Raw genomic sequence first — 23,286 nt, 5'->3', positions numbered from 1 at the left:
GACTATTTCGTGGATCTTTCCTTCCTTTAATTCGGCAAGGAACAGATCCCACGACATCTCCGGGAGATTTACTATCTCCTCGGCAGATTTAAAGACTTGCCGGAGCACCTCAACTGAGGATGCCTCCGCAATTTCGTCTTTGACGGCCTCGAACACCTCGTTCGAAGGCCCGTCCTCTTCATTAGAGACTGATCCAAAGGTCACTCGTTTAGACGTGCCTTTGATCGTCCTAATCTGTCGGGTACTCGTTTTTCGAGTTACCACGACCCTTTTCTGGGAAGCGGGTGCCGTTGCACTCCTGGCTAACGCACCCCTTCCAACCGCACCAGGCTCTTGGCACTGTGCCGGTTTATGCGACGCATGACTTCTTGTCAGCTCGCCGTCTACTGCCACAGGCTCTCGGCTCTGTGCAGGACATTCGGACGCATGACTACTTGTCATCGTCCTATTCACTACCTCAGTCTCCACGAGCTGGGTAGGAATTGGTGACGTTTGACATCCCGTCAACGCACCCTCAACTGTGTTCGACACGACATCAGTTGCATAGGCCTCTCGCAGGAGCACATCCTTTCCGGTGTCCTGCGTAGAGTTCGCAACTGTGCGTGTACGCCAGTCTATCCATGGTTGGTACTTTGCCAACCATGGCATGCCTAGGATGAGGTCATACGGACTCTCCATACCTAGCACTGTGAACTTCTCTTTACTAGAGAATTACTAAAGCCGAGGGCGAGTTCTACCTGAACTCCCTCAGACTTATCGAACGCGCCGTTCGATAAACGAACGGTCGCCTTTTTCTCGCTTGCCATCCTGGCAAAACGACTTCAACATCGCCGGTCTCTTTCTTAGAGCCGCGAGTTCTACAATTTTTTTGTGATGCACCCGAATGCACTAGGAGGTCATCACCTGGTCATAGCCTCTTACATGAGCGCTATAGACCAGCAGGGTTGAGGTCCGAAATTTCGAGACCTCAGGGACTATGCTACCCATTTGTTCCACAACTCTGAACTTAGGGGTAGCTTCAGAGTCCGCGTCAGTAGGGCATCCCGCCCCTACTGCGCTCCTGCATTTCCCGACCCCTCAGTGGTCGATGCAGAACTCATGCGTCTCGCACGCTGGTTCTTGCCATCGCCCTTTGGGAAGGGAATTCTCCTGCTGGGCGTCTTCGCCCCAGCAGGGAGTTTGGCATAGTAGCGAGCCATCATATGGCCGCGCTTGCCGCATTTATAGCAGACAACGTGTGCATTGCCGAACTTCATGGGAGTGGCATTTGTCCTCTCGGCCGACGGCTTATACCAAGCTGTCGCCGAGGCACTGTTGTAGGATTGCTCCTCAACCAAGGCAAGTTAGATTGCCTCTTCCACCGTCGACGGCACCTTTATAAAAAGGGCCTGTCGCGATGGGCCATGCCGTAGTCCGTTCATAAACGTGGGCACCTTAATGTGCTCCGGAATCGGACCTACGGTAATGGACGCCGACAGCGAGCGCATCTTCTGCACATAATTTGCAGAGATCGCTTGCCTGTCGCGCTCTAAAGAAGCGCGCCTGAAGCAACACTTCGTTGTTCGGCGGCTGGTACATGGCGTGAATCTTTTCCTTGAAGATCGCCCATGTAGGGAACGCATTTATGTCCGCCAGCGCCGAGTAAGCCTTCTCTGAGGCCTTACCGCGCTGATGCGACACGAGGAACAACACCAATTGGCTGTCGTCCTCGATGAGCTGTGCGACACCGCATTGCTCCACGGCTAAAAGCCAGTGGATAATCGTGTGCGCTGCAGTTCCATCAAACTTGGGCGGAACCATCCGAATGGGCCTCGGATGATGCGGCCGGACAGAGAGCATCTCAACAGTACTGTTGAGAGCCTCGCTCCGAACCTGCTCATGCCTCAGCTTATCGTGAGTCTGAGTGACGGACTTCGCCGCAGCCTGGCCCTGTGACTCGGACGCGGCCCTCCGCTGTCCGAGGACGAATGCCTCAAACTGCTCCAACTGAGCAACATGTTGCTCAGGAGGACTACCCAGGAGCCTGGCCAGGGCTTGTTCACCAAGTCCCTGCACCATAAGTCCTGCCACTTCCCGATGATGTTCGGAGAGGTGGGGAAAATGAGCCCAATCAATATTGACGCTCATCCTCACGTACACACGCCGAGATGCGGGTTGTGGGAAGATTTCAAGTGCTACCAAGTCTAGGCGTGCACGTCGTAATGCGGCCACGCTCTACTTAGACACACACCCTAGCCCAGCGAGGAAGCGGTTTAATCAGCTTCTCTTGCGTGCAGTGAGGTTGTTGTGGTGAGCGCGTAAGCGACCTCACCCAACACACTACGTACTCTGGTCAAGTGTGGTCACGGGAGCGGTAATCCGGCTCCTTGTGCGCCCTTACCAAGTAGGAAGTAGTTTTCAGACTGATTTTTATTTAATCATATGTAATATATGTATTAAATATAAATACCTATTTTTACCAATCAAAATATCATCTCTATAGATAACACTTAATATGTCTTGCGAGCGTATCTTTCTAGATACCTCGCGTAACGGATGACGCTAGTCGTCATCACGGATGACGCTGGGCGTCATCCCTATTAATGTGAATGCACTCATGTGCATCACATACACAAGGGTTTGTCACAAATGTGAACCACACCCGAGTGCTGGGTCTAATTACTTTAATTTAGGGAATTGACCATCCCTTGAAAAACACCAAGTATACTTAACGGGGGCTGTGTAACATTAGGGCAACTATAGCCCGTTACACTAAAACTCTCCGGATCAGATTACGCTCAGGAGCCCAAATCTTTTTAAGTCACAGTGCAAATGAAATGATGGCAGCACGAGCTTTCCAAATCCAATTATTATCTTAGAACCAAAGTTTTAAAATTTCCTTTCTCAATAGTTAAGTTGACGCTCCTTCCTTTATCACTTAGTGGCATGTCAAAAGTTGCCCTTTAGTATGGCATTGGCGCATCTTATCATATATAAAGAAGAAAGGAATGATAAGCTACCCTTAAAAAAATGCGCCGCCACTGGCAGCTCTCGATATTTCAAGTGCACACAATTCGGTCGACTGATTTGTTAGAGTGCTCATCCACCCATCTGGTTTTGTCGCTTAAGGTATGGCAAAGAATTACTATTCGTGTACAGTCCAATTGCTCTGTGCAAAAACAACACCGACCCCAGTGGCCGAGTGGTTAAGCACTGGAACTGGGACCGGGAGGTACGTGGATCGATACCCGCGGAGGGCGGTACGATGACACATCGCCGGAGATAGGCTAAAAAGCAGACGAGCAACCATCCAATGGATGGCCGCCCTGCCAACCCGCACTGAAGGTGTGTGATAGTTGGGTGGGAGGAGGCCCTTCAGCCGAAATTCCCCATAGTGTAATGAGGGGTGCGGGGTTCCAATAAGAGAACTTCGTCAAAATTGAATCTCTGTGCAAAAACATTTCGCCTTTTCGTGTCAAGTTCTAGCAAATACTTTGGCCACGCCTGTGCCAATGTAATCAATCATATTCATATAAGGTTACACTGCGCGACCGGCCCTATTATAAATAGACTACTAGTTAACTCAATTTCTTAAATGCATAACAATCAATCTAAAAAATTTACACGCTTTGGCAAAAACAATTCCATTATCCGACACATCGGGGAGCGACAGAGACTGGCGCAAAATTACACCTCAGACATCACGCCCTCACCATTCGTTAGTCCGACGGCAGTACGTCCTGATAAAACTGGCTCTCCTGTCACATTTCTTGAAAGGGTGATGGCCGTCCGTCTTTGGGCTCCCGCTGTTTCGCCTGCGCCGTATGAGGGTGCCAAAAAGGCGGTAGCGAAAGCCACCGAAGTCTTTAATTTTTCTCATTATTTTTTAAAAAAGGGCAGTGGGATCCCTCCCACATTGAGTTATCAATGGGTGTCTCAAAAATTCGTGAGGCTTGTCTTTGTCTTTGGAAGATGCTAATCGTCTGGAACAGTAGTAAGCCGATAAAACAGCGGGAGAGAGAGACTGCACCAAAATATTGTGCTCGAAGCCACGCATTATCATGCAACAGCAAGCGGCAATTTCGAGTGAAAATGACTGGCAAAGGAACTCCAGGCGAATTTCGCGTAGCTTATCATTATTTTCCAACTCGTTGCCTCCGACTCTATTTGTGCGCTACAATCGTTAGGGTGCGTCTCACCTTCCCTCCAAGCTGGGCAACCGGTACTTGTTGGCTAACTTGTTCATATTTGCCATATGACACAAGTCCAATTTTACACTTTAATCTCCCCAATACAGTTTCCTTCATTCTACATTTTGCTCTCAACACTAAAAGCGTCGTACGCAGTAGACACTTAGCATCTCAGCATGCGGATCGCGGCTCCTCTTTCTCCATCTCGAGGCCATCGGTACAGCGAACCTGCAATCCCCGATCTGTCGTTTCAAATGCCGTCCAACGTTCATCGAAAGAGCTTCATGCCTCTAGACAAACCGTGCCTTCATGACGCTGTCGAACTGCGCGATAGCTACGTGAGCGAGGCTAATGGCTTGAACGGATTTACGTTTTGGAATCACGAAGCGTCTTCCAGTCAGCTAATGACCCCCACGGGCTTCGAGGATCCATATCAGGGCGTTATAATTGACGTCAACAACCACTCGGTTAATAATCAAGGCGTCGTGATGTATCACGTGGATATACAAAGTCCCGACGGCATTTTATCGACATATACGATTCGTCGTCGCTTTCGAGCGTTTAAGAATCTCTACAATGAACTCTGTCGCCTACTGCTTGACTACCAAAGCTCAAAAGCTCCAGTGCAGACCCCGATCGCTTCTTTTTCAATGGATTCACTAGAGAATCACATTCCATTAAGTCCACACAGCGCTCTTACATTTAAAGGCTCTCCTGTCTCTACTTCAAATTACAGAACTGTCACGTTTCCAACGTTACCAAGCAATGGAGTTTGGAGCTATTTAAAGCGCCACGATGTGCGGCTCGTAGAGCAACGAAAAAAGCGTTTTCAAGAAATTCTTCGGCTGGCCATTCGCCACCCTGCGACAAAGAGTAGCCCCGTCTTGGACGAGTTTTTGAGTGTAGCCCCAAGTGAGATCTCGCTACGAGGATCGTCGTACGTGTCGCTACAGGACTACAGTGTGCCAGTCTTTGATCGCCAGCGCGAATCAATTGAGCGACGACAGCGAAAAATGCGCGTGCTTGAGGATCGACGACTTCGTGCGGGGTCGGACGTCGGAACGAGGTGTGTAACCCCATCGTAGCTTTATCAATAATATAAACACATTTGTTCGGAATTTCCAACCCTTTTATGTGTCGAACATGACCTATAAGTTACGTCCAAAAAATGATCTAAAATTGAGACCGTAACCCCCCTTTGCTTTTGCCAATATGCACTGGCAATAAAGGTTTTTTATCCATACGCTTTGGTTTTCGAAACAAAATGCGACCACCTTCGTCCGTTGGTTCTCGTTGTGGCATTTTCTCAGCCTCTAAGGTCTTAATCTTTTGTTTCTTGCTCGTGCTTATCGAAGTTGATGGAAGCCCTAGTGTCCCTGAACTCCCTGAAATGACCCCACTGACCTCTTTTGTGCGATAAAAATCGGGTGCGAGTTCAACGAGCCAACGAGGATCGACTTTTGACACGTCTCGTACAAATTCGTCGGTCGTGAGAACGCTTTGATGGAAAATAATCCAATCGGGGAGAGTTCCCATGTGGTAATAAACCGAAGTCGGATGCAACTGTACCGGTCGCTGGTCGCGTAGGGTACGATACACTCCGTCAGCGTGCAATTTGGCGGCGTGTGCGAAGTACCCACTCACTAAACACTTGCGAATGGTAATACCGCGAGTCTCGTCGTCAACTTCATTGCCACTGCTACCATGCCATTGATCATCTTCATTAAGACTCCTGGTCCCGCTCGTCTCAAGCGACTTAAAACGCGTCACGTAGCGCTTCAAATGGCGACGAATTTCAGTCGCGCGTAACAGTGCGCGATAGCTCAATGAATACTCGTCACACCAACTTCGATTCTTTGATGATTCAATAAATTCATTGTAAACAGTCAAGTACATTAAATGATCGCCGTCTGGATGGGCAAAATGCTCCATGGCTTGCGCAATCTTTTCTTGACGCTCTCGCGATCCACGTGAATTCAGAAAGACATCACCGACTGATAAGACGCTAGCTATGCTTAGCATTTCAGCCGTGCAATTAAATTGATACGATTCTAACAAGACTTTTGCCAATGCTGGAGCTACGGGAAATTCCGCCATCTGTGTGCCTAATGGGTCCACGAGACGACATTCGGTGTCAATCGCACCTAAGGAATACAGGAGCTCAAGGGCTCGTATCAGAGCCTCCGGTGAAGGAGGTGATACAAAATCAAAGTGTGCAAGATCGTGAATTCCCATGCTTAAGAGGTACAATGCCACAGGAGCTACATTCGTTCGTTGCATCTGAGGAATCGTTTCTTTCCGGAGCTGTTTGTGAAAGTATTCTTGCGTACATAAGCGAAAACATTTTCCCGGACGAGAGCGACCAGCACGACCGGCTCTTTGCTTTGCCGAAGCCTTGGACACAGGTGCCGTAAGCAGCGATTCGATGCCTGTTATGGGATTATAAAACGCAAGTTTTGTGAAACATCCGTCAACTACAAAGACTACGCCTTCAATGGTCACAGAGGTCTCAGCAATCGTCGTCGCGACGATAACTTTCCGACGCACGCTTCGCGGAGCGGGCAGGAAAGCCTTCTGTTGCATGTGAAGTGGCAACGTCCCATACAGTGGCATTGGCAAAAGGTGCGACGGGGCTCTATCGTTCAAAGCTCTCACGACAAAATCAATCTCTTCCTGACCGGGTAAAAAAACCAAAACGTCGCCTTCTCCTTCATGATCGTCAATTGCCATGACCGTATCAATAGCTTTTTGTAAATAATCGCTACAAGGTTCTTGAAGGTACTCGATTTCAACGGGATATTGCCGTCCTTCCACCGACACGGCTACAACATCTTGAAGCCTCTGGGCTTCGACTTTTGATAAGTTCACACCACTCTCAAGCTTCTTCTCCACTCCCTTTCGTCGAAAATATCGCACAAACGTATCAACGTGTAAAGTAGCCGAAGCAATGATAACCCGTAGATTTGGTCGCTTCCTTTGAATCTTCTTCATAAGGCCCAACAGCAAATCTGTCTCTAAATTTCGCTCATGGGCTTCGTCCTTATTAAAAATTTAATTTAATTAGCACAATTAAGTAAAATTACAGTTTTTTTTAACGTACCAATATAACTACTGAATACCGCGATAAAAGTGGGTCCCGCATGGTTTCTCGCAGCAACAGGCCGTCGGTGACAAATTTAATCTTGGTACGCTCCGGATCCCACTTCTCCTCGAATCGAACTGCATAGCCAACCTCTTGACCCAATTGGCAGCCCATTTCCTGAGCGACGCGCTCTGCAATTGTCACAGCGGCGACGCGCCGTGGCTGTGTGCACACGATGACCCGATTCCGCGGTAGTGTTGCTTGTTTAAGATTGTGATTCGAGCGAAGAGTTGCCCATCCTGCTTCGAGCAGATACTGTGGCACTTGTGTTGTCTTGCCTGAGCCTGTGGCGCCTACGAGAATCGTTGTGGCGTGCGTTTCGACGGCGTAAAGAATTTCGTCACGATGCTTACGCACTGCCAATTGAGATTTTTGATCTCGTAGAGAAAGTCCGTGCAACGGATTATGTTGTACAGATGGAATTTCTGCATCTTTCGGCAAGTCTCGAGCTGCTTCGGCCTCGGCATCTGCGCCTGAAAGCGCCGCCCCGGGTCGCCAGAATGAAGCCATGTTTGATACAATGTCAAATTTAAGCGACAATTTTCACTTAAGATTTTAAGGTCACACCCGGTTAGGTTTACGAGATGAACCGGTCAAATAGTTTTGAACCGCTTGCAGCTCCGGATGGCTGGTCGAAGTCCTTGTGTTCCAATTTCTTAACACTAGCTAATTAAACAGGGAGCGTAGGAACAAGCACCAAGTCGCCATGGTACGGACATTTTCTTACTTATTCTAGCGAGGCGGCAGCTGTCGAATTCCTGGCAACTTGCGTCAAAAAGCTGCTGCTAGAGATGATGAAAAATGCAATTTGAACCGAGTCTCTAAAGACAAAAGACTTCTTCTCAGCAGCAGCAGCTTCCAGTCGACAGCCTTCTTCGCCATTAAAAGAAGACTTTTCACAGCAAATAATTTTAAAGTGCTAATGATTTCGCTTTTTTACTATTCACGCATTGCAGCCGCCAAAAACGCAGCAAAAAACCAAGGAGCAGAAGATGGCCGCCGCCATGGCCGGTGGCAAAGGCAAGGGCAAGAAGAAATGGTCTAAGGGCAAAGTGCGTGAAAAAGTTGCCAACAAGGTCTTGTACGATCAGGAGTCGTACGAACGCTTGCTTGTGGAGGTCCCCAAGATGAAGCTGATCACGGCATCGGCTATCGTTGAGCGTCTCAAAGTTAACGCTGCGCTTGCCCGTGCTTCGATTCACGAGCTAGAGAAGAATGGAAGCATCGCGAAGGTGCTGGGCCACCACGCCCAGCTAATCTACACTCGCGCTGTCGCCGTTGAGGAGTAAATATAACCTTGAGTATTTTTCCTGACCTTATTGGTGTAATTACTGTCCTACAGCAAAAGTATGGTGCTCGATAGTGATACCTAGATATTTGGACATTTGGCTCTATAATAGAAGGGCGTGGGTTTATTGCTGGAAATTCTGGCTTTAAACGGAATCCTACCTTCTAGAAATTAAACGCTGCTAATTAGCTCTTAAAATTAACTCTATGACTCGAAAAGGACGGCAAATGCGCGTTGCTGTTTCGTGCGTAGTTGCGTCTTAGCTTTTCTTGTCCGCGCTAAGAGAGACTGATACTTCTGATTATTTGGACTGTGTTCGCATAAGATCGTAAGATCAGCTATTGCGAGGTCAAACTCCTTAAGCACAACATAAGCCATACTACGGACAAAGCGAGCCTTAATATTTGCGTCAGATAGCTTTAACGCCTTGGATGCAACGTCAATACAGCGGTTCGCGTTCTTCTCTCGATCCAATTTCCAGTAGCATGAAGCCGTTAGAGTGTAACATTCACCTGCCATCTTATTAACCACTTGCAATTCTTCCTCAGAATATTGAACCGTAAAATCAGCTTTGGAATCCGACAGAGGCTCAAGCCACCTAGATGCCCGTTTATAGAGCCCGAGTGCCGAGATGTAATCTTTGTTCAATGTATCAGCCTCGCGGCCACGATTTTGATACTCTGATGCACGCATGATTTTCCATGAAAACCAATCGCTCTTCTTCTCCTCGTCAGCCATTAAATTGGGGCTTTCAAGCTGCAGTTTACAATACAGATAGGCCTTATCGTCTAGTCCCAATTTAGCAGCTCTTGCTCCCAAAGCAAGATCAATCACAGCAACTGGGACAGCTTCGTTGCTTGTGTCTAATGGCTTTCTATCGCTCTGACCATCGCCGACTCGCTGCTGACTTAAGACATTCTGAAAATGCCGTTGAAGCTCTGGAGCCAGTTGAATTCCGGTCACGACACTTTCTGGCGAGTTTTGGCCCTTATGAAGCAATGGTAGTCGTAATTGATCAGCAAGGAGGCTTCCACAAAGCACGCAGTCAGTATCGAGACAGACGGCGTCTTTGTAGAGCGCCCAATGGATGTACCCTGAGCCTTCGTTTATTGTCATTGCTTTTTGCAAATTGAAATAGAATCCGAATCTTTAAATTGATTCCAGTGTGAATATATATATAATACTTTCGACCTATGGCTACATTAACAAGAGATGATAACACGCGAGCTATTAAAGGATCGAAGACAGCGAACATCTATACAGCTTGCAGCCCAGCGTTCACACTCGCTGAAGTGGACAAAGTAGTAGAGCGGAGCTCTCGAGTCCAATGTATTCGTGGATAGTCCAGAACATGTGCTGTGATAACTGACAGCGCCGACCAGACTCCATAAACGCATTATAGCGCTCCACATTGAAAGGTAGTCCTTCCGTAAGACGTCGATCAACCAAATCAATCGTATCATACGTCACTATTAGCTGATGTTATTTTTAATCTCTAATTATTGAGCAATGCAGCCGTGTGAGTAGATGTAATAATCTTGTGACATTCTTAGCTTTTACTTTATCTTAACGGTAATTATACTATAAATTAATCATTGACCTATCACAAAGCATACTTGTGCTCGTTCTCCTAATGGAAGACTTTTTGCTCCACCGTTGCGTCACCTCGGACGTGTCCAAGGCCACAAATATTAAATCTCATGCGACTTCTTCATTATGGCAAACAAAAGGGCGTGCGGAATATACTGTGGTGCAAGAAAATCGCCAGGCTCACGGCGCCTCGCGCATTATTTTGGAAGCAATGCTGAAGCTCGTCTTGCGGTCGCCCAAGACGACAAGCGTTCTTCTACTTACGCTGGTACAATGGCATCTCACTTATAACATTCAATGATATTTATTTAGTGGTATTTAATGAATTGGCCAACAGGACTCGGCTGAAATAGCACAGAGTGTAGATGCCTCTCCAAAGCTCACACACGTTGACTACTCTGCTGATTTCGCCAATTTCCAGATGTCAAATTCGCATTTATTGCCAAGAATAGTACAAGATATCGAGAAAGTGGAGGCAACGATATTGCTAACCGATGCGATATCATCTCGACCGTTGGTTGTGGTGCTGGACTCGCTAAATGCACTAGTACAGCAGACCTCACTTCAGCAAGTTCTGCTGTTTTTACGGCAATTACGTGGACACGCTGTTATTGGGTCAATTATTGCGCGATTTAATGCCGGTGCAGAATCTTCAGGGGCTGCACAAGCACTGGCAGCGCAAGCGACGGCAGTAGTACTTGTGGAGACACGTTCATCTTTACGCTCGTACCCGCTCCTGTCCCAGGAACGAAAACGTGAGATCCCAAAAAATATGCATGGACTCGTATTGCTAGTCCGGCAGAAAAAGGTACTTGGACTAAAAGTCGCCTCTTTGACTCATAACGGCTGCTAACAATCAAGTTTATTGGTTATAGAATGGTCGAAGTAGCGAGAGTATCGAATACTTCCAAGTCTCATTCAACAAGGTTCAGTTTCTTACAATTACAGACGAAAAGAGACCTAGCGTATCGACTGGTGCAGCGAAACGCGTCGAACCAGCAGGTGTGAAAGAATTGAGCTTATATCGGATTTCAGAAGTAAGGTTGACCCCTTTTGTAGACCAGTTCAAGCAGACACAGCTTCCTGTGCGCCAAGATGAGGTGAGCTTTAACTTGTCTATTAGTGCTGAAGAACAACGAGCTAAGAGCCAAGTCCAGTTACCGTACAAGCATCAAGATAGCAAATCCAATCCAAACAGCGTTGGCAGCAAACGTGAAAAATCTACAGCTACTAGTAACCCACTATTCTTTATTGATGATGATGATCCGGATTGGGATGACGACGATTTAGATGACGATTTGGACTTTTAATAGTAATATATTTTATAAGTGCTGTTTTCAACGTATTTGCACCAGAGAATTCTCGAAATTTTTTCGAACGCGTCGTTAGAATGCTAGCAACGTAACTACCAAATCGATTCAATTGCCAAAGCAAAAACGCCATTTCAAGTTGCCGTTAGAATTGGGAATCGACGTTGGGCGAAGCGAGAAAATAATTTTGTTTGCTTTAAATTTAGGATGCGAAGCAGCACATTGGGCTTTCGTCATTGTGAATTTGGCCAAGTGAAAATCGAACCGAGCAAATTTACGAGTAACAATGTTTTCGCCGTGGGATCTCGTGCGCCCAACGCTGTGGCACCCCATGTCAATGCTCGAGCTTTCTATGATGGAGCCGAGCAGGCTACTGCAGCCGCCGGTGAGTGTGACCCTCATACCAGGTATTAGCTCGGATGAAGAATTTTTCAAGGACCTGCCGACGTCGGTGCAGCAGCAAGAGAAGGATGAGTCGGTCGAAGCCGAAAATCAAAAAACCTTTTCGTCGTATTCGATTAGCAGTTCGACTATTTTGGACGAGAATGGGCAAAAGGTTATGAGTACTCGACGCCGTTACGAGGACTCGTCGGGACGTCTCAAAGCCGAGCACGAGCGTGAAGTTTCAAATAAGCGTGTAAAGACAGTGTGGAACCGCATGAACGCAAAGGACGACGGGGAACACCATACGATCTGCTCGCAAGTTACGCCGGACGAGTTTGAAAAGCTGTGGAGCCAGACTTCTTTTGGAAAAGCGCAGGAGAAGAAGCATCAAGAGCTCAAGGAATCAGAAGAAGGTGTGACCAGCGGCCAGGAGCAGCAGATGGAAGTCGAAAGTGCGCCGGTGACAAACGCACCATGAGTCTCGGAAAGAGGAGCTGTTTGGATTTGAAGGGTGCCCCTTTGATGAATGAGATGTAATGCAGTTGCTTCATTTATGAGTAGTAGCCAATATTTTACTTAAGAAAAAAAACATCTTTAATTTCGCACGTTTTGCTTGAGTTGCCGCAAGAAATTGTAATATCTTCTTTTAATTATGATTTGGATTTCTTATTATTCGATCGAAAGTCGGTTCCTTTTACACGTTGTAGCATGAACGCTGAAAAGGAGGCAGTCGTTGAGCTGCGTCACCCGTCAGGCTCTCGCGCCGAAGTGCATCTTTACGGTGCCACAGTAACTTCCTTCTACGCAGCGCAAGAGCCCGATCGCAACGTGCTTTTCCTGTCGTCAAAGGCATCGCTTGACTGCAGCAAGCCCATTCGCGGTGGTATTCCGCTCGTGTTCCCCGTCTTCGGGGCGGCTGATGGGTACCCGAATCATGGCTTTGCTCGGACAAGCAAGTGGAAGCTAATTCAATTCAATGAAGCAACAGGCGATGAGAAAGTCCCCACTGTCGCCACCTTTTCCCTGGATATATCGACTAAGATGAAGACGATGTATCCTCACGACTTCGGTCTACTCTACGAAGTCAAGCTCTACGCCAATGCGCTAACCACAGCCTTCCACGTCGAGAACAAATCTGAAGGTGAAATGGACTTTCAAGCACTGCTTCACACGTATTTATCTGCCGATAGTGTATGTGACCAAGGCGTCGAAGTCGAGGGGCTCCAGAACATCACGTACCATGATAAAGTTGCGAACGCTGAGAAAAAAGAAACGCGTGCAGTTCTGCATTTTGAGCAAGAGACGGACAGTATTTACGCCAATGCTCCTTCGTCAATTGTGGTGCGTATGAAGCGTAGCGATGGCAAGGAACGAGTCGTGACAATTGAAAAGGAGGCTATTGTCAAGAATGGTTCAACGCATATGGAACAGCAGAGCGACGTGGTCGTATGGAACCCGTGGGCTGACAAGGCCAAAAGCATGAGTGACTTCGGAGATGACGAATATCTGACCATGGTCTGCGTTGAGCCGGGTCGCGTTAGCGAGCAGCAGAAGCTCCCGGCAGGACAGGCATTTTTGCTGCAACAAACCATTCGGCTCTCACAATAATTGTGAGGCACGATGACGGAACAAGAATTCGATACAAACTACTAATAATCAAACTGAAAAATATTGTGCATTTGGAACGACATTGCTTAATATCAATCGTGCTTGACGTCAATTGTAGTCTTAATAATAGCATTGCATTTTATTAAGAACGTTATGACTTTGAGTGGTTAATTACTTGTTTGATGAGCCTTGATTGATCAGTGAGTTGGACAGAGCCAGCTCGTATTAGGCATCTAGTTTTAATTTAGTGACGGCTAATGTCAAATAGATATGAATACTCAGCTTTGTATACGTAGCTAGCGCGATCAATTCATTCGAATTGAAAAGTCGGCGAACAGGAAGACAGAATTTCCTCAAATATTGTGTTCGCAAATACGAAAGAGAAATGATGGTAAAGACTGCTACCTAAAGACGAAATTATCCCTATGAAAGCTGAGGAAAAGAAACTTTAGTTTTGATCAATGGCGCTAAAAGGAAATACGAGGTAAATTGAGAGCACTTTAAAGCTGACGGCAAAATCTTTAAAGGAGTGCAAGCTCAGCTTACAGGGTACGCAGCTTAGCGAACATGATTGAGTAGTTTCATAAAGTCGAGTAAGATAAAGAAACGGCTATGCGTACACAACACTGTATAGAATAGATCGAGAAACATACTGAAGATACATTGAAACGACGAGAATGATGCAACGTGTCAGATAAAAAGGATGAAGATGCGGCTCTTGCGTATCAATTTAGGAAAAGAAGACAATCATAGCGTCGTGAAGAAGATGCACAGGTAGAGGTACAGTGTGCCAGGCTGCGATCCATGCAGGAAAAAATGGCGGATGCAGTGGCAGAGCTATACAGCTGCTCGCCAAGCGCGTGGTCGAAGGTCGTGAACGAGCTGAAACATTCTTTGGCATAAAAGCAAAGAGGAATGGACAAAATGGAACGTGCTCGTGAAGCGTAGGCATTACAGCGTGAACAAGCTCGCGTGAAAGAGGCGACGAATCAACATTGCTACACGTCGAGTCAGACAAGATCCGTAAATTGAATGTTGCTAAAAACAGATTAGGAAAAGAAGCGTCAAACAATTCAGTGCTTGCCAAAATATTTTTTCAACCGTTACCGACACAAAATCGGTATAGTCCTGGTTTCGGATTTGTAATAGTACAAAAGATAAACATTTCAATAATCTGCTCAAAATTATATATAATACAGCATCAAACTATCGACATTTATTCCTCGAGCTCCACTTCCACTTCATGCAAGGGCGCTGAGATTTCCACGACAACAGATGGAGCAATCACTTGCACACTTCCATGTTGTGTAAACTTTGGAGGTGCCGATACACTCGAAAGAGTCAAGAGTTCCGGATCTGACACAGGCGAATCAAGATCTCTTTCTACTTCCTCGTCATCGTTGTCCACCATTGCGACAATACTAGACCCACCTGCTGCAGCAGCTGAAGCAGAACAGGGCAATGTAAACCCACGAAGGGCACCAATGGCACTGAGCGCTTTGATTTTCTTCCGAGCGCGTTTCCACTTGGCATGAACTGTGAGCTTGGCATTGATTCGAAATCCTTCCATAAACTCGTTTATATTGAGTTCGTTGTCGTAACTGAAGTCCATCATGCGCATATAGTCCTTGCCGTTTGTACTAAAGGGTTTCGCACCAGGAGGGAGATGCTCATTTAAGAGTTTAATGCCCTTTTCCAATTCATCTACCGAGATCGTCCCATTTCCGTCCCGATCAAGCACCCGAAACAGAGCTTCGAGCCGCGAGCGATGACGATACATGGAATTAAACGCACTCCTTTGCTTCTCCCGCTCAGGATCAGCAATTCCATTGTTTTTCGTGTGTGAAATAGCTCCTTCCGCGTTGTATCGATCCAAAAAGTCATGGTACGGCACCAGTTTTTCGTCATCTAAAGCAGTCAAGAGCGGCTGTAGCGCTTTCCAATCTAAAGACAAGTCCAAGACATCCTCCATAACGGAACTCCACATCTGAACTGTGAGCTGATTCGATTTCTCTGGATCCAACCGCTCAAACTCGGCAATTAAATCGGCACGGTACTCGATAATCAGCGAAAAGAGGGCATCTAGATTCGATACGGCCATGTCACGACTCTCAGCACTAGCCATGTACTGAAAGAACGCCGGTTTGTCCACTCCCGAAGGCACTCGCATGAAGCAACCCAAGTTATTGGCGCGTCCACAATAATTCGATGCTGAAAAGAGAGTCACGAGCATCCCTTTTTCCTTGTACGGCCAATCGAAACCTCGTGGGACGCACTCGTGGGATCGAACGATCAGAGCGAGTTTATTCTTCGTCATAAACTTTTGTACCAAGTCCGGGCCGTACATGGTCCCTGCTCCTCGCTTGTTCTCTTCGTAACCCTTAGAAACTTTCGGATCACTCCATAGTAAATCGCGCATAATTTGCATTTGGCGATAAGGTTCCCGATCCTTTCGATTCTTGGGTTTGGTGCGAAATCGCGTGAGGTCGTACCCAGCACGATCCAAAGCGTTAAAATCCTTTAACTGAATGTTTTCACGAGGAATCCCACCGTGAACTACCAACACGCGGTTGTCAATTAGCGTGGCAAGTGGAAGATGTCGAAAGCTCTCGCAGAAAAGATCAAATACGTATCGATCGTATTTCATTTCGCACTCTTTCATGAAACCAAAGACTTGTGTAATTGAGTTTTCTTCGTGATTACCACGATTCATGAACACGTGATTTGGGTACAATAATTTGAACAAGTAAATGATAATCGCAATCTCAACGCCACGATCGCCACGGTCGACAAAGTCACCATTAAACAAGTACGGATTTGTTTCCGATGGCAGTCCATTTTCGCGAAGAATGAGCAATAAATCATCCAATTGTCCATGCAAGTCCCCAATAATTGTGACGTGGTTCGCCGGCGCAATGCGAAACTCGACTAAATTCGGACTCTTGCGTAATAGCGTCGTGGTTTCCGTGAGTACACGAACCAAGACATTTCGCGGAATTTTTCGTCCATTTCGACACGAATCAATAAGGTTTTCCACAAACTCGAGCGTTAAAACTCCGTCGAGATCGTCACTCTGTACGTACATTTTCGCAATATCAATCATTCCCATGTTCTGGCGAGACACAGCCTGCAATTCTTGATGCTTGGAATCTTCCAGTCCAGGAATGTAATGGACGAGGGCGTCCAAAAACAGCGACAGCTCTAGCTGTACGCAATTTAAATTCCCAATATTTGTCAAAAAAATAATTTTGTTGTAAACATTATTTTGGACGCACCACTTCCGCTTCTTCTCGATTTTCTAAATCATTAAAAAGTTTCCAATTTGAGATAATTTGGTCTTCCGTAGGGGTCGAAGTTATTGAGCTTGATGGCGAAGAAGGCGGATCCACGACCTCGAACGGGGCTGCATTCACACGCACTTGGTCAAATTAAGAGTCCTATGCTATAAGTTTATGCTACATATAATTCAAGTGCCTTCTTGCTGTTCGCCGGCTGTCGACTGCGACCCCCTGCTACCACTAAAAGCATGAGTATTCTAGACAAAATCCCCTCTTCTGATTGGCAAAGATCGTACCTTATGCCGCTTCCATTGCGTCGTGACTGGGGCAAAAGCCTCGCTGGAGGTTGCGCATCCACAGAGGAGATATTTCCTTGCTCGATTGAGACTTTATTCCCCATCCGAGTAGGAAGAACGCAATTTGAATGAATAACGGATGTCAATTGGATTTAGACGGGCTCAAAATAATAAAAGTCGGTATTTTCTGGCCTGGCTGCACCTCAATTTAAGCTTTTTTGTCGCGATTTGATTACAACACTTGACCTTTTATTGACGAATTCTGACTTGATAGTTTTATTCGCATTTTCATTGATCTCGAAAATATTTTTAATTGTAAAATGAGTGTTCTCATACTAGGTGCGATTGAATAGCAGATACTTTAGAAATTTATACAATGTTCTGAATCAATTCAATGTGTTTTGTCGAAAAAATAAATTGACGATTCACTCGATTATAATGCGTTGAGGTCTGACAAAGCTCCTCACATGATGGCGTGTATACCTTCTTGAGATCAGTCCGAAATTGTCTGGAACGCCTGCTCCACTTCTTCATCAAGACCGCTAAAGAAAGCTTTCAGTTCAGCTTCCGGTTGCTTCGGGAGTTGAAATTTGGTCTGGATAATCTTTTGAATCATGGGATTCATCGATGTTTTTATCTGTGCCCACGTCACTTTGGCATCGGGTGGCGAATCAGCAATGGCTTTCTGACTGAGATTGTAAAATAAAATGATCGATCGCAGCATTCCGACACTCTTGACAAGAGGACACGTATAGTCATAGTCCGAGAACGCATTTTGTTGCAAAAAATCTTCGCGAATGATCTTGGCCACCTCCATAATCACTTTTTGATCCTCCGATAACGACTCTTTTCCCACCAATTGAACAATTTCCGTTAAATTGTCTTCTTTTTGCAAAATCTCTTGGCACTTGGTTCGCAACATGGAATATTCGGGATCGATCTTGTTAAAAAACGGTTCCAATACGCGCATGTACTTGGTGTAACTAATGAGCCAATTCACAGACGGAAAGTGTTTACGCTGTGCCAATTTCTTGTCAAGTCCCCAAAAAACCTGCACAATGCCTAGAGTCGCAGCGGTAACTGGGTCCGAGAAATCCCCACCAGGAGGCGACACCGCGCCCACAACCGTGACACTTCCTTCGCGCTTGGGGCTTCCAAGACACGCCACTCGACCCGCACGTTCGTAGAACGCAGCCAAACGTGCACCTAAGTACGCGGGGTATCCACTATCTGCCGGCATTTCTCCCAAACGTCCCGAAATTTCACGCAACGCTTCCGCCCATCGACTTGTTGAATCAGCCATCATAGAGACATTCATGCCTTGATCTCGAAAGTATTCGGCCAGCGTAATCCCCGTGTATATCGACGCCTCACGGGCCGCGACGGGCATATTACTCGTATTCGCAACAAGCGTTGTTCGCTTCATAATGGGCACTTCGCGGTCATTAATCGTCATCGTGAGCTCTGGAAAATCGTTCAAAACTTCGGCCATTTCGTTGCCACGTTCGCCACAGCCTACATACACCACGGCATCGGAATTCGAGTGTTTCGACAATGCTTGTGAAATGACTGTCTTGCCACAGCCAAAAGCTCCTGGAACTGCACAAGTTCCACCCAAAACAGACGGAAAAAGCGCGTCAATAATACGCTGACCCGTAGTAAGTGCGACGTTTCCTGCAAGTTTCTCCGCCACGGGACGTGGTTTTCGCACAGGCCACATGTGCGACAATCGAAGTTTATGCGTGGTGTTCGACGTGTCGTCACGCACTTCGAGTACTGTGTCTTGTAGCGTATATTCTTCGTTATTATCCGTGTCGGCTCCGTAGATTTTAACGACAGTTCCAAAGACATTTGGAGGACACATGATTTTATGCGAATGAAAAATATCATTCTCGTGGACAAGGCCAAAGATATCACCACCAGAAATGGGGTCGCCTTCACGGATGTTGACAGGTTTGTAACGCCAGAGTTTATTGGCGTCTAGGGATGCCACGTCGACGCCACGAGGGATGTAAACGTCCTTTGTGAGGTCGCTAATTGCATGTAAAGGACGCTGAATACCATCAAAGATGTTGTCGACAATGCCAGGACCTAGTTCCACGGACAAGGGCTGTTTGCGACGCTCGACGGGATCACCAACTGTTAATCCAGACGTGTCTTCATACACTTGAATCGAGGCGTTCGTGTGTTCAAGCTTAATGATCTCTCCCACGAGCTTGTCGTGGCCAACTCGCACCTAGAATGAAAAAGTCATGAGTTGTTTATATACAAATGCGTGTTGTTGCAGCTTCACGATGCGTACCAGCTCGTACATGGCCGCGCCATACATGTTCTCGGCGATTACCACTGCAAGAGAGAGACGATATATTAGAAACGAGGATGCCGTACGACGTGATAAACGAGAGGATTATAAGCGTACAAGGTCCCGAGACTTTGTACACATAGCCAAAGTCCGACTCTTTCTCGTTGTCTCCGAACACGTGCGCCATGGGACCAAGAGATCTTCGCTCGTCTTTTGGCTGCGATCTTGAGTTTAAGAAAAAGGTGGGAATAACTCGACTTTCTTTGCGTTTTATTGGACAAAAGCATTACATGGACGGTTAAATAGGACTCGGTGCCAAAACGGAATTTCATGAAGCAAATTTCGAATTTAATCAGTAGATATAGTCATGGGAGACATGCACTACATAAGAAATTTTTTTGAGAATTCAGCTTATAGTAAACAGATACTGCTACATTGCACTCCTTCTTGTGCTGCAGTGATGCATGCCCGTCGCACTTATAAGCACTATAACGTCGATAACCTTTTGCTTGAATCATGATGGCGGACAAACCACTGTAACGGTGTGCTGTTACATAATTACTATTTCCTAAAAAGAAAAATAATTCGTACTACGTTCTATGAAAGGAAATAAGCAAAGAAGTACAAATAATTATCTTTATGAATTATTTGAATTAAAAATTCCGATATTATTAACATGGTAATATACGCAATAAGACACACATTGTAGGCGAGCACGTCGTAATGCGGCCACGCTCTATTTAGACACACACCCTAGCACAGCGAGGAAGCAGTTTGACCGTCTACTCTTGCTTGCAGTGAGGTAGTTGCGGTGGGCGCGTTAGCGACCTCACCCAACGCACTAAAAACTATAGTAAAGTGTCGCCACGGGAGCGGTAATCCAGCTCCTCGTGCGCACTTACCAAGTAGGAAGCAGTTTTCAGGCTGATTTATATTTAATCGAATTGAATATAAATATCTATTTTTACAAATCAAAAATATTACCTCTATAGATAACACTGAAATGTTTTGCGGGTGTATCGTACTAGATACCTCGCGTAACGGATGACGCTAGGCGTCATCATTATGCACATGTGAATGCACCCAGGTGCATCACATACACAAGGGTTGGTCACAAATATGAGCCACACCCGAGTGCTGGGTCTAATTACATTAATTAAGTATCGACCATCCCCTTAGGTACACCAAGTGTACTTAACGGGGAATGTGTAACATAAGGGCAGCTTTAGTCGTTACACCATCCCCCCTTAAAGAACCAATTTTCATTTTAAATTCGTCAAAGAGGAGCGAGGAACTGCGAGCAGCTTGACGTGCCGCTAGTTCTCTTAGTCACTCTAGCGACCTGTGTTTACATACACAGCGCCAAAGATGCCACTTCAAAGGAGCCACGTTGGCGGATCGTCTGCGAAGACACCCACTCAACCTCGCGCTGAGCGCGTGCGTCGCGTTAACACGCCCCCCGCAGCGTCCAATGCCTTAGTTGAAACGCCGACAGCTACTGCTGCGGTCGCGTTAACTGGGCTTAAGGATCCATCCCACTACAACAGTGAGGATGTCGATCCGTCGCTCATTGTCGACTGCAATGAGTCGACACCGTTGCCGTCACCTCGTAGTAGTGATGCGGACAACGAGCTCATGAGGAAGGATGATGGCGCATTATTGCCCATCCAAACTTCTCTCATGGCTTAAAACATGGAGAGCAATGTTTTCTAATGCTGTCTCGTCGACTGCGCTGGCTAGCGCAGCGGCTATTAAAAAGAGCCTGCCCATAAAGGCACAGCCGCTTCTTTGTTGGGCAAAACCACAACGCCTTATGCTTAATCATTATCCATAATGGTTTTGACATAGAGGATTCGAAGCCTAAAAAGCTCCGCCGACGACACGTGAATGTGCTCAGTCGGAATCACAAGCCAGTCGTTTAGAACGTGGCTGGTATATCAATGATGCCACCTCCATTTAAATGGCCTCGTTTAAACGGGCCAAGGGCGTGGCTCCTAGAGCGCGCTATTCTAGACGCACATAATTGTTATGGCGTCTTTAAATCATGGAAGCCTCAGGGAAAATCGCTTGGGCGTATTTTCCCGATCCCGGTCGTGTTGCGTTCAAATGAAACGCCCGACTAATTCGAGGCGGAATTCGTGCGCCGCATTCATCCGCATTTCGATGCGATGAAGCAGCGGTCGCAGCGAGTTAATTTCGCTCGCTTGCGTTTGAAAGAAATTATGGGCGGTACTGTACCCCGTGTTTCTTCTCTCACAACGCTGCTTCTGCTAGTCCATTTGAGACTAGCGAAGAGGCCTCAGCTGGTGCTCCTTTTCATAGGCAGCCACCAAGCCGGGCACGTCAATACGTAGGGTATCGATCGGTTCCCAAGAGGCATAACGTTTCAAGTAACCTGTTCATTGGACGAGGAACTGATAACTTTGTCTCACGAAGCGGTGGGCAAGCAACCTTCCAACAGAAAGCGTTGATTCCCACCCGCATCCATCAGTGCAGGCGGCGCCCGATAGGAGTGGCGATCTCGCCCACCTCTCGCGGCTGCCTTACCTCCGTCCGTTGAGTCGCAGGCGTTGGGCGCTGCTGAACGAAGCATTGCGGATCTCGATTGTCAAGTCTTGCGACTGACCTCGGATCTTTTTGATGTCCAAGCGAAGGCTCGTCAGGGTTATGAACGCCTGAAGACTCGCTTTGTCCTCTTTAAGAGGATAATGCTGAGGGATCCGCGGTACTCGCGTGATGTTCCTCGCTCCCCAAGTCCTGTTCGTGGTGGGAGGAGTCGGTCCTTGAGCTTTTCGCCTTCACCGTCCCCCTCACCCGAACGACGCTCGACTCACAGTCGGCGTCACCATCGATCTCCTTAGACGGATGGGGATATGTGACCTCATTTGGGTCTACATACCGTTTCAGACGACCCACGTAAAATACGGGGTGCGTCTTCATATACGGGGGAAGGGTGAGCCTATATTTTAGGTCTCCAACCTCTTCTACCACCGTAAAGGGCCCAATGAAACGCGGCAACAACTTCGTAGTACCTCCAGGTAGTACAGAATTTGCATTTTTAGGTAGGGTAGCAGTACTTAATTGTACTTTTTTACCCACTCTAAAGCGTTCATTATTTTTGTGACCATTTCGGTCCGTGTATTCTTTTTGCTTGTCCTATGCGCTTGCCATTGCGTCACGGACTTTTCGTGTGATGGCTAATCGCTCATCCACAAAGCGTTGAGCCTCGCTCACGCTTTTAGCATCAAACTCGCCTATAACACCGCCGAGAGGTCAGTCATAAGGCGTAGTTTTATTGACCACGGCTAAACTGGCAGGGTCACTAGGACAAGTTTCTGTCGTTGAGATGATACTTTCGCGGGTCATCGTCATATTGATGAAACGATGTCTCTCTTTCGCAACGAGCATAGTGAGGGCCCTCTCCCACTAAGACTGGGGCTGCGCACAAAGAGACTGGCGTCCGAGGATGGTGCAGTCCGTTAATATATAACGGAGTATCACCCGTACTGGTGTGGACACTGTTATTTATAGCGAACTCCACAAAGGGCAATTGTTTGCTCCATTCTTTTGGAGTTGCTATCGTGCGTAAGACATCCGCCACGACCAGATTAGCACGTTCTGTTTCGCCATCGGTCTGGGGATGATCCGCGGTCGACATGTGTAGCTTGCTATCGAACAGCTCGAACACATGTCGCCAAAAACCAGACGTAAAACGTGGATCCCGGTCCGATACTATGAACTCGGGCATCCCGTGTAGTCGGTAAACATGATCCAGGAACACGAGAGCTACCTCCTTGCCTGTGATCGATGCTTTACATGGTGCTTAATGCACCATTTTGCTCAGTCTGTCTACAAAGACGACTAGCCCCGTCCGACCCTTATGATCGGGCGGCATGCCAAACATGAAGTCCAGACTTAC

The 23,286-nt window shown here is 46.9% G+C and overlaps 8 protein-coding genes across 8 annotated transcripts; 5 read left to right on the top strand and 3 right to left on the bottom strand.

Moving 5' to 3' along the window:
• Nucleotides 1–4,345: 4,345 nt before the first annotated feature.
• Nucleotides 4,346–5,254, top strand: CCR75_000381 (uncharacterized protein; the record flags this gene model as incomplete). Its single annotated transcript, XM_067958489.1, has 1 exon — nt 4,346–5,254. The coding sequence occupies one exon, from the start codon at nt 4,346–4,348 to the stop codon at nt 5,252–5,254; it is 909 nt and encodes a 302-aa protein (XP_067819953.1).
• An 88-nt stretch (nt 5,255–5,342) lies between these two features.
• CCR75_000382 (uncharacterized protein) lies at nt 5,343–7,821 on the bottom strand (the record flags this gene model as incomplete). Its single annotated transcript, XM_067958490.1, has 2 exons — nt 5,343–7,208; nt 7,270–7,821. The coding sequence occupies 2 exons, from the start codon at nt 7,819–7,821 to the stop codon at nt 5,343–5,345; spliced, it is 2,418 nt and encodes an 805-aa protein (XP_067819954.1).
• Nucleotides 7,822–8,050: 229 nt separating this feature from the next.
• On the bottom strand, nt 8,051–9,715 carry CCR75_000383 (uncharacterized protein; the record flags this gene model as incomplete). Its single annotated transcript, XM_067958491.1, has 1 exon — nt 8,051–9,715. The coding sequence occupies one exon, from the start codon at nt 9,713–9,715 to the stop codon at nt 8,804–8,806; it is 912 nt and encodes a 303-aa protein (XP_067819955.1). The 3' UTR covers nt 8,051–8,803.
• CCR75_000384 (uncharacterized protein) lies at nt 8,304–8,600 on the top strand (the record flags this gene model as incomplete). Its single annotated transcript, XM_067958492.1, has 1 exon — nt 8,304–8,600. The coding sequence occupies one exon, from the start codon at nt 8,304–8,306 to the stop codon at nt 8,598–8,600; it is 297 nt and encodes a 98-aa protein (XP_067819948.1).
• On the top strand, nt 9,646–11,530 carry CCR75_000385 (uncharacterized protein). Its single transcript, XM_067958493.1, has 3 exons — nt 9,646–10,457; nt 10,527–10,997; nt 11,065–11,530. Exons 1-3 carry the CDS (start codon nt 10,233–10,235, stop codon nt 11,497–11,499), a joined length of 1,131 nt encoding a protein of 376 aa, XP_067819949.1. The 5' UTR covers nt 9,646–10,232; the 3' UTR covers nt 11,500–11,530.
• Nucleotides 11,531–11,785: 255 nt separating this feature from the next.
• Nucleotides 11,786–12,361, top strand: CCR75_000386 (uncharacterized protein; the record flags this gene model as incomplete). The annotated part of the gene is made up of 1 exon (XM_067958494.1): nt 11,786–12,361. One exon carries the CDS (start codon nt 11,786–11,788, stop codon nt 12,359–12,361), a length of 576 nt encoding a protein of 191 aa, XP_067819950.1.
• A 230-nt stretch (nt 12,362–12,591) lies between these two features.
• On the top strand, nt 12,592–13,491 carry CCR75_000387 (uncharacterized protein; the record flags this gene model as incomplete). The annotated part of the gene is made up of 1 exon (XM_067958495.1): nt 12,592–13,491. One exon carries the CDS (start codon nt 12,592–12,594, stop codon nt 13,489–13,491), a length of 900 nt encoding a protein of 299 aa, XP_067819951.1.
• A 3,823-nt stretch (nt 13,492–17,314) lies between these two features.
• Nucleotides 17,315–19,554, bottom strand: CCR75_000388 (uncharacterized protein; the record flags this gene model as incomplete). The annotated part of the gene is made up of 3 exons (XM_067958496.1): nt 17,315–19,301; nt 19,368–19,411; nt 19,485–19,554. 3 exons carry the CDS (start codon nt 19,552–19,554, stop codon nt 17,559–17,561), a joined length of 1,857 nt encoding a protein of 618 aa, XP_067819946.1. The 3' UTR covers nt 17,315–17,558.
• Nucleotides 19,555–23,286: the final 3,732 nt, after the last annotated feature.

Source organism: Bremia lactucae, linkage group LG4 (genome assembly GCF_004359215.1).
Source record: "Bremia lactucae strain SF5 linkage group LG4, whole genome shotgun sequence".
Taxonomy (NCBI): Eukaryota; Oomycota; class Peronosporomycetes; order Peronosporales; family Peronosporaceae; genus Bremia; species Bremia lactucae.
Note: the sequence above shows the minus strand (reverse complement) of the source record. Positions and strands in the feature narration are given on the sequence as shown.